General features: G+C 42.9%; 2 protein-coding genes across 9 annotated transcripts in view; one reads left to right on the forward strand and one right to left on the reverse strand.

Moving 5' to 3' along the window:
- The window catches only part of CSGALNACT2 (chondroitin sulfate N-acetylgalactosaminyltransferase 2), a 48668-nt gene extending 37224 nt beyond the window's left edge, over window positions 1-11444 (forward strand). For 2 of the 6 annotated variants that reach the window (XM_031460902.2, XM_031460900.2), the window contains exon 8: window positions 1928-4002. In XM_031460902.2, the coding sequence (XP_031316762.1) occupies window positions 1928-2220 (293 nt within the window). In that variant the 3' untranslated portion in view covers window positions 2221-4002. Of the gene's footprint in view, window positions 1-1927; window positions 4003-6077; window positions 7419-10822 lie in introns of those variants that run through there. The other 4 variants (XM_064487917.1, XM_064487918.1, XR_010381895.1 and 1 more) reach the window with 3 other exon arrangements.
- The window catches only part of RASGEF1A (RasGEF domain family member 1A), a 106386-nt gene that overhangs the window by 8256 nt on the left and 84055 nt on the right, over window positions 1-14075 (reverse strand). For 2 of the 3 annotated variants that reach the window (XM_064487920.1, XM_064487919.1), the window contains 2 exons: window positions 13086-13209; window positions 12536-12608 (listed from right to left, as the gene is read on the reverse strand). In XM_064487920.1, the coding sequence (XP_064343990.1) occupies window positions 12536-12608; window positions 13086-13209 (197 nt within the window). Of the gene's footprint in view, window positions 1-12074; window positions 12230-12535; window positions 12609-13085; window positions 13210-14075 lie in introns of those variants that run through there. The other variant, XM_031460905.2, reaches the window with a different exon arrangement.

Below are 14075 nucleotides of genomic sequence, written 5' to 3' on the forward strand. Positions count from 1 at the left end.
CTAGAATTTCAACATTCCTGCCATATCTGGGTCTGGTTCTGATGTTTGCTCTTTCTCTTTAAACTGTTTTTGACTTGTAGTTTGCCTAACTTTTTTCTTCATAGCTGAACATGATGTGCTGGGTGAAGGAAATAGCCGTAAACAGGCCTTCAGTGATGTGATGGTAAAAAATGTGAAAGAAGAGGAAGTGTTCCATAGTCCAGTGATAAGGTCTCAGTCCTTTAGCGAGCCTGTGAGTCTGGACTGTGAACTTCACAATTGTTTCTCAGACACTGCCCCAGCCTTAGGTGGGACAGGATGGCTGGAGTGGGCTGGAGTTGAGTATATCCTTTCCCCCAGATAGGTTAGACTCTGGTAAAATATTTTTTCCTGAGGGCAGGCCTTGTTAAGAAGAACGAAATGCTCTGGCATATTTCAGAATGGTTACTTTCCTCCTCCTCCTGGAAGCACTATGGGATTTTTCTCCAGTCCTCACTGTGAGAACCTGGTAGACCTAGAGGTAACTTACAGAAGTGCAGGGGCCCCTCCCTGCCTGGGCCCCCTGGAGTTTCCAGCTCAGACTTTTCCACTGAGCCTCTAGCAATTCATCAATTACGGTTCAGATTTTCCTGCCCCAGTACTGGTTCCCTTGGAGATTTCTGCTCGTGGGTTTCTTCTCTAATATTCGTGGTTGTCTTACTCATCTGCCTCTCCGCTTTGGGGGAGAGCAGCAATTTGCTCTGTGACTTTGTTTCTCTGAGGGATCTGAGAAGAGTGGTTGATTTTGCAGTTTGCCCAGCTTTTTACTTGTCAGGATGGAGTGGTGACTTCTAAGCTCTGTACATGCTGAATCAGAAACCAGAAGTCCTCTGTTTGTTCTCACTATCTATACCATCTCTGATATTTGAAGAGCTGATTCATATTTACAGGGAAGAAAAGCCAAGATCATACATGTCAGACACAGCACTGAATACAGCTGTGACTATTTAAAGTATCCTTTTCAGCGATCTCAGGATAGTCATCCTGTGAGTGTGAAATTAAGTGACCTAGAATTATTTGACGAAAGATATAATTTGGAAACCTAGCTCTTAATTAAAGAATTAATTTTTTTCTCTGTTTTTTAAAAATTTTTCTAGCTCTTCAAAAAAACTCAAAATAGCTTGTATCTACCATGCTTCTTTAAGAAGTTAGTTCAGCTTAAACCAGTTTGAAAATAGTCTGAACCCTGTCTCCCTCATTTGAGGTAAGGCTGGAAATTACATTTATGTTGCCAGGTCTGCTTGATTCTTTTTAAGTTCTTAATTGAGCAGCACATGCTTGACCATTTCTTCCTCAAGGTGCTCTCCTTACTTGACTACTGTGATAGCACATTCTCCAGAACTGTCTCCCTCCTCTGGGGCCATCTCTCAGTCTTTTTTGCTGACTTGTCTTTCAATGCCTGTTTACCCTCTAGATATCAGCATTTCTTAGCGTTTAGACCTGGGTCCTGTTTTCCTTCTAAACTCCAGGAATTTCATCCACTTCTGTAGCTTTAAATCATCTGTGTGCCCAGTCTCAATTTTGTGTCTCCAGCTTGGCCATTTCTTCAGTTTTCCTCTCTGGAAAGTTTTTGTGACCCAGAAAAACTTGGATCTCAAAGGATTGAAAGAAAACATAATAAAATATTAATGGTGGTGTTATGGGTGATTTATATTTCCTTCTCCTTTGTTTGACTTTCTAGAGATTTCATGTAGAACCTTGAAGTTTACAAAGTATTCTCAAATATTTAATCTTACTTTGATACTTTCGACAACAGACTTTGAGCTTCTAGATACAGCTGGTAACCAGATTTCCAAACAAGAATTTCCTTGTTAGGTGTCTTTGGACTATACCATGTCCTCTCATTTGAAGCAGAATGTTTACATCTTTATCAGGCAGTTATTTAATAGTGTCAGTTTTGATCCCGCAGGTGGATTTGACATGGAAGTCAAAGGTTGGGGTGGAGAAGATGTTCATCTTTATCGAAAATACTTACATGGTGACCTGATTGTGATTCGGACTCCAGTCCCTGGTCTTTTCCACCTCTGGCATGAGAAACGCTGTGCTGATGAGTTGACTCCCGAGCAGTACCGCATGTGCATCCAGTCCAAAGCCATGAACGAGGCCTCTCACTCGCACCTGGGAATGCTGGTCTTCAGGGAGGAGATAGAGACGCATCTTCACAAACAGGCATACAGGACAAACAGCGAAGCTGGTGGTTAATGTAATCATTGGCGCATTAGTCTGAACCACAAACCAGCACTATTTATTTAGCCTTAATTCCAATTCCAGATGCAGTGCCTCTTTCAGAGAAGACATGCTTATCTTTTGTGTTCTTGCTGACATGACTTGACTTTAGCAGTTTAACTTGGTATGAGGAGTATTGTAACACAAGCCTCTGTTTTGTGAGAATACTGTACTATGGAATCATTGACAAAGCAAAATCTGGTATTTGTTCTGAGTAGTTTTGAGTTAATTTCTACCCGGCTTCATATTCTGCTGTGTGTTCTGGGTGCATCTGGGCTGAGGGATGGAATGTGTTGTGCTGATGGTGGGTCGGGAGCATCGTGTTCCTGCAGGAGGATGGAGTGTTGTGGGTGGAGTGTGTCGACAAGGGCTCTTCACCTGCCGACCACTGGGTCAACCTGCTTGGTTTTTAAATGAGGATCTTTGGTCAGTTGCTTGCAGAATCCTTTTTCACTGAAGCAGAGGATAGGATAGTTAAATGACGCATCTGAAATCCCCAACTAGTCAAGAGAAGGCAGAGCTTAAAAACCCCTCAACTTTATGTTGGTTAGCCCCCTGAATATCTGTTTTTAAACAATGGGTGATAGGAGAAAATACTTAGGATAGACTTGATTAAAAGTATAACGTGTTGCTAATTTATCATCATATTCAGGTTTAGGAGTCAAAGTTGCTATAGACTGTTTTGAACAAACAGAGATAAACAGGGAAATGTCTTGAACAGAACAGATAATTATGTTGGAGTACAGGACACTGGGGGTGTCTGGGAGCAGCAGTTTACATGAGCCAGGGCTCCTTCTTGTGGTTCAGAATAGATGAGCATAGCATGGTACTGTGTGTTTTTTGCTTTGTATTGTCTCATTTAGCATGGATCCATATGTACTTATTATCCTTTTTTTCTAATATATTAATTATGCTTCATCTGTATTTGCATTATAATACCTTGAGTTAAGGGGGAGTTTCACTGAAGGGAGAAAGACCAAACAATTTAATGAGGTATACCATTAGATCACACTGATTCAAGGAAAGGGGAGGAGAGGAAGGTTGTCTAAATGGAAATGTGAATTGCAGGATATTTTAGGGAGATATATAACTTGCAGATAGAGTGGTGTTTTAATTGAGGTGTAAATTACATGAATGAGACAAGATGAATAAGAAATCATATTCAGATAGGACTGTACTATGTTACTTACCACGCATGGGTCTTTTACCATAGGGTCAATTGCTAGCTCAACAAATTGGAGACATGGTGAGAGGCATGCACAGATTTTTTTAACCTTTGCCTTTTAAAAGAGACTTATATTGAATTCTTGCTATTTGTATATAAACCCCTGAAAATTCATGGAGGATAAATCATTACTCTTATTATCTCAGATATTATAAATCCTGTGTTTCTTGGTGCTACATGAATTCAATTTTACAATAACTCTTACTAATTACTCTTACAAGTTTTAAGTTGGGGTAGCATTTAGGCTTGTTTTTTAAAGATGTGTAAAATATTCTCTGCAAAATTGTTCAGGCCATCATCTCCTTTTATAGTTATTTATTGTAAAGACCAGTGAATTAGGGTATTTAAAATGAGAGAACCTAATTATTTGCAAAGGTGAGTTGTGGCTTGTTTTTTGACAGAATCAAATGATTTTTTTTCTTTTCTCCTGTTTTTTAAAACAAGCTTTTAATTTAAATATGGAAGTTGAGCAGTGTAAACATTACTATGTTTTTGACATTAAACGGTACCAATAAAGTATTTTATTACCAAAAGTTAAATGAAAATGTGACGTTAATTTCTTTCTGTTGTAAAAATCGTAAATACAGGAAAGTGTATGACTTGTAATTGTGTATTTTAAAGAATAGTAACACCAACACCAATGCGCCAGATTAGGATATAGAACATCACCAGTAAAAGACCTCTGTGTACCCTTTCTCGATCACATAGCCTTACTCGTAATAGTCACTATCCTGATTTTTGTGATGATTTTTTACTTGTTCTTCTCCACAGTTTTCCCAACTGTGTGTGTATCTCTACCCAATAGACTATTTTGCCTGTTTTTGAATTTTTATGCATATCATTTCATTATACATTCTCTCAGTATTAATGTTTTTGAGGTTCACTCATGTCAATCTCAAAATTATTCATTTAATGACTAGTAAATGAATATACTACAATGTTTATGCTACTGTTTATAGATATTTGGATCATTCGTAGTTTTTCTGTTGTTTGCTTTGGCTATCACAAGCAATGTTGTCTTGAATACTGCTGTGCGTGTCTCTTACGAGCATGTGAGAATCTCTCTAGGAGTAACGATGCCAAGTCATTGGTTGTGTACACATTCAACTTACTTTCCAAAGTGGACCATCTCCAGCACTATAAGAGATTCACTTTGCATCCTTGGTAATACTTAATTTTGTCAGGCTTATTCATTCTTGCTAATCTTAGTGGTCCTTAAGAATGAATTGTTGTTATAATTTGCATTTCCAGTCTTTTTGCCCATTATTATCAGTTCACAGAAATTCCTTACATCTTCTGGGTACCAATTCTTGTTAGTTAAATGTTTGCAAATATCTTCTCACAGGATGTGACTTGTCTTTTCCCATTCTCAATGGTACTTTTTATGAATAAAAATTAACTTTAATGTGTTTACTTAATCTCTTTCCTTTATGTAGTCTACTTATTATTGATTTATGACCTTGTAATACAGAAGGATATCTTAAAGCTATTGTTCTGTATTATCTTCCGAATACCTCGTACATGGCTTTGCTTTTCCCAGTTAGGTCTTTAATCTAAGTGGAAGAGGTGTTTGTGTATGATGTGTGAGGTAAGGATTTCATTTCACTTTTTTCCAGTGCTGCCTTACTGTGAAGTCCGTATTTTACCCACTGATCTGCAAAAACACTTTCATCCATCAGATGTCAGACATGCACAGGCCTAACCCTGGCTCTCATCTGTTCAGCACATTGGGCTTTCTGTGACCGCATCATTACATCACAGTCTAAGTTACTGTAACTTTATAGAAGCTGACATTGCTGAGAGCTAGTCCATCACCTTGTTCTTAAAGATTGTCATGGCTATTTGTAGCCTTTGCACTTTCATATAAATTTTAGAATAAGCTTAAGTTTCTTGAAAACATTTGTGAATTTGAGTAGAATCTCACTGAATCTGTAAGATCACTTTGGGGAAAGTGTGTTTCTTATCATATGGAGCCTTCCAGTCCTTGAACATGGCATTTCTATTTCAGTCTTTATTGTTTTTCGATTAAATCTTATACTTTTTCACACAGTGGATTTACATGTATTATTTGTTAGGTTTTTTTAGGTAGTTTGCATTTTTGATGCCATTGTAACTTTTATTTATTTTTATTGTCTGTTTCTGCTATTTAGAAATCAAACTCATTTTTTGTGTGTTAATTTTTGTGTTCAGCAACCTTGCCAAACACAATTCTGATAATGTATTTTTAGTATCTTTTACATTTTTTTGTTATACAATCATGTATCTATGAGTAGTAGAAGTTTTGTTTCTTTTCAGTATCTTTTTGGGTTTTTTTTTATTTTTGTTTTTGAAAATCAAATATTCTTTATTTTGTGACTTTTCTATATTTTCAAAAATTTCCACGATGAGTTTCCATTGACTTTTGTTTTCCATTTTAGGGGGAAAATCTTGTCATTTTATAAATTGTAAAAACTGTGAAGCTTCCAATGTCATCTTATTAAATACGAGTTTTCCCTTGGTTACTGATAGATACTCTCTATCAAGTTAAAGATTTCTTCCTTCTATTGCTTGCTGATTGCCCTTTTCAATATTTATATCTTTATTTTTCTTGTCTTACTGTGCTTGTTAGGATTTATTGTGCAGTGTTGACTGAAAGTGGTAATTGTGGACATCCTGCCTCTGTTTCTGATTTCAAGGGGGACACTCTCAGTGTTTCATTAGTAAGTATGGTATTTCCTGTAGGTGTTTTTATAAATACTCTTTACTAAGTTAATAAAATTACCTTCTGTTACTACTTGGCAAGTTTTTATCATGCTTGAGAGCGTTTAACAAATACTGTATGTGTTGAGATGATCATATATATTTTTTCCATCTTTAATATGTTAAATTGATGAATTGGGTTAATCAAATTCCTGAAGTACCGTTGCATTCCTCGGGTAAATTCCAGTTTGTCATGATGTATTACATTAGCCTTATACTTTGCTGGATTTGGTTTGCGTGCATACACAAACACATTTATTTACGTGTCTGTATATATTTGTGTATGGATGTGTATATATATTTTTTCAGGCATTTTTTAATCTATGTTCATGAGTAAGATTACCTGTATCTTCTTACTAGGGGGTTCCTTCTTACTGTGTTTCTAGAAAAGTTTTGTAAGACTGGAATTATTTCTTCCTCGAATATTTGGCAAAACTGCCTGAAAGCCCCCTAGGCCTGAACTTTTTCTATATGGGAAGATCTCTGATCACTGGTTTAATTTATTTAATGCTTGTAGAACTATTCAGATTTTCTATTTCTTCTAGAATCGGTTTTGATTGAGTTAATTTAGGTAGGGTCCTGTTTTCTAGGAATTTATACTGATAAATTTGAAATTTTAGATGAAATGTACAAAGTTATTTGCCGTATCTTCTTGTTATCTGTGTCATATGTAAGGGTCTATAGTGATAGCCTCTCTTTCGTTCCTGATACTGTTGACTTGTGCCTTTTCTTTTTCTTTTTTCTTGAATAGCCTTGCCAGATGTTGGCAGATTTGTCTCAGTCCTTTCAAATCACTGACCCCCTTCCAGCCGCATGTGAGAGATACAGTTGCTTCACATCTTCCCCAACACAGTATTTTCAGTGTTTTTAATTTGGACTCTAATTTCTGTTGGGTGTGTACAGTTACTTCATTTTGATTTTAGTTTATCATCAGGGAAATGATGTTGAGTATCTTTTTATGTGCTTATTGGCCATTTGGATATCCTGTTTGTGAAATGCCTATTCTAGGATTTTGTCCTTTTTCTTTAACTGGCTTTTAAAAAAAATGATTTATAGGAGTTACTTCTATATTCTGTGTATGAGTCTTTTGTCAGATTTATATATTGCAAATATCTTCTCATAGGCAGAGGACTGTTCTTTATTCTCTTAATGTTATCTGTTAATAAGCAAAAGTTCTTAGTTTTAATAAAAGTCCAGTTTATCAGTTTTCTTTTATGGCTAGTAATTTTGGTGTCTAATTTTAACCACCTTTGTCTACTCAAAAGTGAAAAAGAAATCAACCATCGTTTTCTCTGGCTGTCTTTAAAATCTCTTCTTTACCTCTGTTCTGTATCACTATGATATGTCTGAGTGCACAGATTTATTTTTTTCTGATCCTGCTTAAGAATCGGCTTTTGGGATTGTCTCTTGTCAGTTCTGAAAGATTCTAGCTATTACATTTTCATTGTCTCTTCCTCATTCTCTCTCTCTTTCCTTCTATAACATGATAACACATGTTAAACCAGTAGTATCCTTCACGTCTGTTAACCTATTTTGTGTTTTCCAGTCTTTGTCTCTCTGTGTTACACTTCGGTAATTTCTCAAGCAGGCCCTGGACTTTCTTCTCTGTCCCCCCTTGTGGATTGAAAAATGGAAGCTCTGGGTTCCCACTTTGACTTGGATGTTAAAATTTTGTATAAGTTTATCAGTTGATTTCAATAGGCAAGCCACTTTCTCTTCATGCTACCAGAAATGGACAAGTGCTCAACTTCTTACATTCCTGACAGTATTGTTCCCTTGACATTGTTGCTGAAGTTCCATACCTGAGAGTCCTGGATATGTTGAGATAGATTTTTGTGGGGAATTTTGGCAGCCCCTCGCCTTCCTCACAGTGTCACGACTTCCTTTTTGAGAATAAAGATAGAAATTATGTTGGCATGATCTAATGTTACCAGCCTATAGATGGGTAGTCAGTTTTTCATTTAGAAAGTAGTTTTGAATCACAACTTTGTGTGAATTTTTTCTCATATATGTTTATATGTTGGTTAAACTTGACACTTGAGTGTTTTTTGGTAGTGTTAGAATACATTTGTAATGACCAGGACTTCAGTTGTACCTTAGAAGGGCACTTACAATCCTTTGTTTCGCTTTTCCCAGATTCCTCTCTCTGTGGGCGAAGTGGCATTTAGTTTCATCAGGGCACCACTGCTGGTACACAGCTAACACTGACTGCTTCTAAACAATGAGGCGTTGCACTTCCTGCCATATAACATTACAACCACCCCATGAGATCGAGAGTAGTGTAATTCCATTTTAATCATGGGGAAATGGAGGCTTAACAAGGTAGACAGTAGTCCCAGGGTACCCAGCTGGGAACTGAAGACTAGGACTCAAATCCACAGTGTAGCTCTTGATTCCTTGCTCTTACACTGATCCTATCTTGCCTCCCTGAGGGACATGACGCACATTTTACAAATGTATAGGTGTGGTGGTAGGTGTATATTTCACAAAAATTCTTAGTATGTCACAGAAGTCTCTGAGCCTTAGTAGAGATCCCTAGCTTATCTTCCTGTCACATCTGACGCTGTAACATAGATTTGTTCCTGAAACGTGGGGAAAAGCTAGCACTCAGTCATCCATGGTGTTGTTAAGAACCACACACTGTGCTGGTCACTGGCCACACGGATACTCGACAAGAGGCTCCTACACAGAGAGATTGAGACTCCAGTGCATGAGACGGATGCCAACGGTGTGATGTGGCAGGTGGGGCAGGGCCCGAAGGAGCACAAGCGCCACCCACCAAGAGGATGGAAGGAGACTCAGAGAATGTGTGAGAACGGACGGCGAGTGCATGGAGGAGGTGCGGGCAGGACGGTGAGGCTAGTGGCGGGGCAGCAGAGTGCCCTGCCAACTCCTGCAGAAACTTAACCTGCTGGGAGAGCATCTCAGACTCGCCCGGGCCCCCCCACTCCCACGTTTCCCATTCAGCAGGTCTGCATTGGGGCCCTGAGAGCATTGTGAACCAAGTGTCTGGTATTGCTAATGCTGCTGCTGGTCTGGGACCCACACCTGGAGAGGCACTGCCTGGAGGGACCACCCCGCGGGTGAAGGACAGTGCTGTGGCTAGCCAAGCCAGCTCGCCTCCCGCTCCCAGCTCAAGCTCCGAGTCTAAGACCCAGACTAAATGACGTGCCCCTTCTTCAGCTGAGGTAGTTAGAAACTTCCAGAAATAGCCTTACCAAGAAATTAAAGATACCATTGAATGGAAGGACCTAAAAAGTGGTGTCACTTACCCAAAACTCACTTATGCATCCTCATAGGGGTCCTCATTTGCTCCACCTGAGCACCTACTGTGTGCAGTCCACTCCACGAGGCACTTGGAGGGGTAGCAGGTGACAAGGCCCCAGAAGCTGAGCCTCCTGCCAGTAGCCACTAGCTTTGTAAACATAAGTAAGATTAGAAATTCTGTTCCTCAGTCGCGCTGACCACATTTCCGTGGTCAGTACCTCTGTGTAGCTACCAGACTGGATGATGCAGCTATGGAGTACTCCATCACCCTAGAAAGTTCTCCGGTGGGCAGCGCTGCTCTGGTGGGCTGAGTCAGCTCTAAGGAGCAGAGTCAGGTTTGGTGAGCTATAACGAGCAGACAGCATCCAGCGTGGCCTGTGTGACAGGCCACAGAGAAGCATGCGGGAGTTCAGCTTCCATCCTAGTGTTCCCTTCAACTCCACAAGCTCTCGTGTGCCCCTCAACAAATCCCTTCTCTCTAGAGCCCCTGAGTGTGACTCACTGAAACAGAACTGCACTCTGCAGGCTGCTCTGCAGAAAGATGTCAGTGGGTACTCCCCAGCTGACACACAGCGCCCGTGGACACCAAAGGTTCTGATTAGTCCTGCAGTAAAGGACCCTTTACAGCCAACTCAGGTAGGTTTCCTGAACTGACATGACTATGTAATTCAACAGCTTTCTGGATCTTTCTTTGAGGAAAGCAGGACCAGAACATGCCTCTTGTACAACTTTGTCTTGTTTTGCCTTGTTTATTTGAAAAGCCCTTTGTCAGAACGTGGAGGTGAGGGTTCTTTGTTCCATCTTTGGAAGGCCGTCTCATCTTTGGGCCCGGGCAGTCTCATCCTCCTCCCCAGCTGGGCATCCCCGTGCCTCCTGCCAGCATCAGAGCCATCCACCCTCAGCAGCCACGCACAGAGGACAGGCACACGAGGGGAGCAACATGTTCTTTTATTGATGCAAGTATGTCCAGTCACACCGACAACTGCCACCCTGCGTTATGTATGGTACAGCTTTATACTCAGAGTTCACCTCGAAATACCAAAACATCATAGTTAGGGTCTGTATCAAATTGGGAAAATAAAGTAGCAAATGTAGACACTGTCAGATAGGTACTGGAACTGACAACCCAGGGACGCGCACATTGATGTGAAAGCTCCTTGACACGTGTACAGAAAATGTTCTCACATTGTATTCCAAATATATACTCTCAAGTTTTAAACCTTTCTTTATCTCAAATACATAAACAAAGCAGTATGTACTATCAGTATACAATACGTACTATCTAGAACATCTGAAAAGTGCAAAAACACTGTGACAATACAGTGTAAATATCCTTGCTCCACCCAGGGCTGAGGGTGATGTCACCAGCGGATCATGGAGCCACCTCCCTCCTGAAGCCTCGCCTTCACATCTCCAGGCTCTCCTAGGACTTTTGGGAATTAGCAACTAGCTGACCCGTCCTCACCCAGGCCTCCCAGCTGGAGGCTCCGGTGGAAGCCAGGCGTGCGGAGAGAAACGAGGGTGAGTGGTTCCCAGTCTGCTTGTACAGAATGAAAGCCACGCTGTGAGGGAGATGGAGTCAGCGTGTATTGCCCACTTCTGGCCTTCGAGGGAGCAGGGCCATCACTGTCCCATGGCCAGGACATCAGACAGAAAACGGAGTGTACTCCTCAAGTTTGGGTGTAGAAAATACCTCTACGTGTTGGGCAGTTTCATGTGAGTGGGCTCCAGCATTACTGGCCTGGCTAACTTTCTGTGTTTCAGATTCTATTAGGGGAGGCCCCCCACCCAGAGGGAGGGAGGATACTGACTTGTGAGTTGCTTCTTTTCACTCTGTTCTTGGGCTTCAAGACAGCTTTGAATGTCCCCATCCTTAACTGTATTTTGTGTTCGCTTTATTGCACCTAAGTGTGTCTTTCAGTTACAGCCTGGAAAACTGACAATTCCACGACTCTCCCCCTTAGGTCATTTCAGATCTCTTTTCTTAAAATGTAGCTGAAGAACAATTTGCCAGACATATTCCAACAGAAAATATGCTGCCAGGTGTCCCCCTGCCCTCCCCCCAGACCCCCGTAAATCCCTGATAAAGGAAAATGAAAATGTAAACTTCGGAAAGCCCATATTCAAGGTTCACTTCCAGAACTACGCAAACGAGACCTCCCGGCCGCCCAAGCCCCGCCTGCCGGAACCTTGCTGGCCCAGGCTTTGAGGGCAGGCGCCCTTGTGGTCCAGGGCAAAGCTTTCCCTGTGCCTCCCAGTGGCACTGGCTGTGGGCTAGAGAACGGAGCGGGAGACCGGCCCTCCAGTACCCTCTAAGGCACTAACCCCGACTTCAGAGACACTGGCTGGAAAGTAGGCAGGGCTCACGTTGGTTTTGGTTGGGTTTTTTAAAATATTTTTTTGTAAGATGTTAATAATCAAAAGTAGAAAATAAAAATCTACATTTCATTAGAATAAGATGTTATCATGGATGCCATCTCCCATGATACACTTTCCCCACCCCTCCCCAAAGCAGGGCCCTGCCCTGTTATTGAAAATAAACAAAAAAACTTTGTTAAGTGCCAAAGGTTGATGCATGAAATACTTTTTTCTTTTTTTCTTTTTCATAAAAGTTATATACAAAATGGACCCCAACCAGTGAGGCCTCCTCATCTCAACCCATATCAATCAAGATTAAAACTCAGTACACATGTGTGCTTCGTCCAGGTCTGCAGGCTGCATCCGTGCCTTCAGGCTCTGTTAAGCAGAGTGGTCCTAAAGGTGGGCAAGGCACAAGGAAATGGTCAGGTGGCCGGCCAGCCCCTCCCCTGAGCAAGCAGCGGGCCGGCCCATGCTATTAGAGGAGGGCCCGGCTTCCAAGAACTGGTCTTTGAGGGGAGGAGTCAGGGCCGTTCAAACCCCAGGTCCTCAACCTGCACCGGGGATGCCTTCCTCTACCTGGTCCATGGAGAGGTGCGCAGCTCCATCAGGCTGCCCCCCACCCTGTCCTTTCCCTTCCTTGTAGACGTGGCCATGGGGCTGGTCTTGGGGGCTCACCGGACTGTTTCTGAGTTCTCCTACCTGAGGGTCTTCCAGCTGTCTTTTTCCATGTGGTTCTCAGGACCTTCACTTTCAAAGGAGGCGATGAAGAGAGCTGAGAGACAAGAAGTGCCTCAGAACCCATGTCCACACGTGGTCAGTCCACCTCCTGTACCAGTTAGCCCTTCTCAAACTCCCGTCCAGGGCTGGAGCTAGGCCCAGGACCAAGCAGGCAAGGACTTACGGCCTGGGCACATCCACAGGTCTCCACTGCGTGGGGTTCCAGGCCCCATGGGGCCTAGAACTCCTGGATACCTGCCTGAGAACTCTGAGAAGTTTTCTGGTTCTGCAGCACTGGCCCAACCCTGCCCTGGCTCTCAAATGGCCTCGGGAGCCTGACCTCTTCTTGCCCTTATTCTTAATCTGTCATCTGTCACAGCCCAGCCTCATGCACTCACCTCTGCGAGCCAAGCTTCCCCAGTATAGCATGGGACTAACAACCAGGCCTGCCTCCCAGGGCAACCCCAAGATGGCACCATGGTTGGGGGAAGGAGTCAGGGTGACCTGCACAGTGTGGGGAGGTGGCCCTCACCTTCCTCGCTGTAGATGGGAGCCGTCAGCAGGTAACTCTGAATCTTCTTGTCCTTCTCGAAGGGACACTCTACCTGTGTCCATGTCATGAACTCATGGATCTGTCTGGAGATCTCCCAAAATTTCTGAAGGGGCAGAAGACCAACTGGATGTTCATTTGTCACCATAAGCTTGAAAATCTTGGTTAGGGCAGGGGATACAGGCTCTGATTTCAGTCTGCTGCTTACTTCCCTGGTCCCAGCGAGATGGGACAGTGGCCCTACAGAGCTGACTTGGTAGCCGCGGAAGCACTCTGTGCAACATCAGAGCCAGCACGTGTCCTCAGGGCAGCTCTGTCCCTGCCCTCTACCTGAGCCATCAGGCTGCTGCAGCGTCTGCTTCCCCAGCGAAGGGACCCCAAAAGGGCCTGCATTTGTGACTCCAGCTTGAGGCAGGCATCCCAGCCACACCCAGCATAGTACCACCAACCAGAACACGCCTGATCTCACTCTTTGGGGCCCAGGTAAGAATCCAGGACTCCCTCCCCTTCCCTGTGTGAGGTGAACACAGGACAGCCCAGCTCCCCCTGCACTCCCCAGTCACCTTTGTCCTACCCTCCTGACTTTGGCCAGGTACCTGTAAGCATTCATCTGGAATTCTGCTGCCTTCTCCCTGCCCGAGTCCCTTCTTGCCAAAAGTCTTCCTGACCCACAAACCCCCAGGAGTGGCCCCTTCTCTGTCTCCCTGGTGGGGTCAGTGCTGGGACCAAGATACAGGTTCCCTGTGGCTCCTAGCCCTGTAAATAGCCCTGTAATCATCCTCCCAGAAGAGCTGGGGCCATCCTCACACCTTGAGGTCAAATGGCACCCACGACCATACTAGAGCTGTCAGTCCTAAACGGCCCTTCTGCCACAGGGCCACTGCCTTACAGCTCTCATGGCAAAGATGGATTCTGCTTCTCCTGGAGCAAGGCCAGGAGGTCTGCCCTACCCTGTGCTGGGAGAGCCGGCCC

The sequence above is a fragment of the Camelus dromedarius genome, chromosome 8 (assembly GCF_036321535.1).
Source record: "Camelus dromedarius isolate mCamDro1 chromosome 8, mCamDro1.pat, whole genome shotgun sequence".
NCBI lineage: Eukaryota > Metazoa > Chordata > Mammalia > Artiodactyla > Camelidae > Camelus > Camelus dromedarius.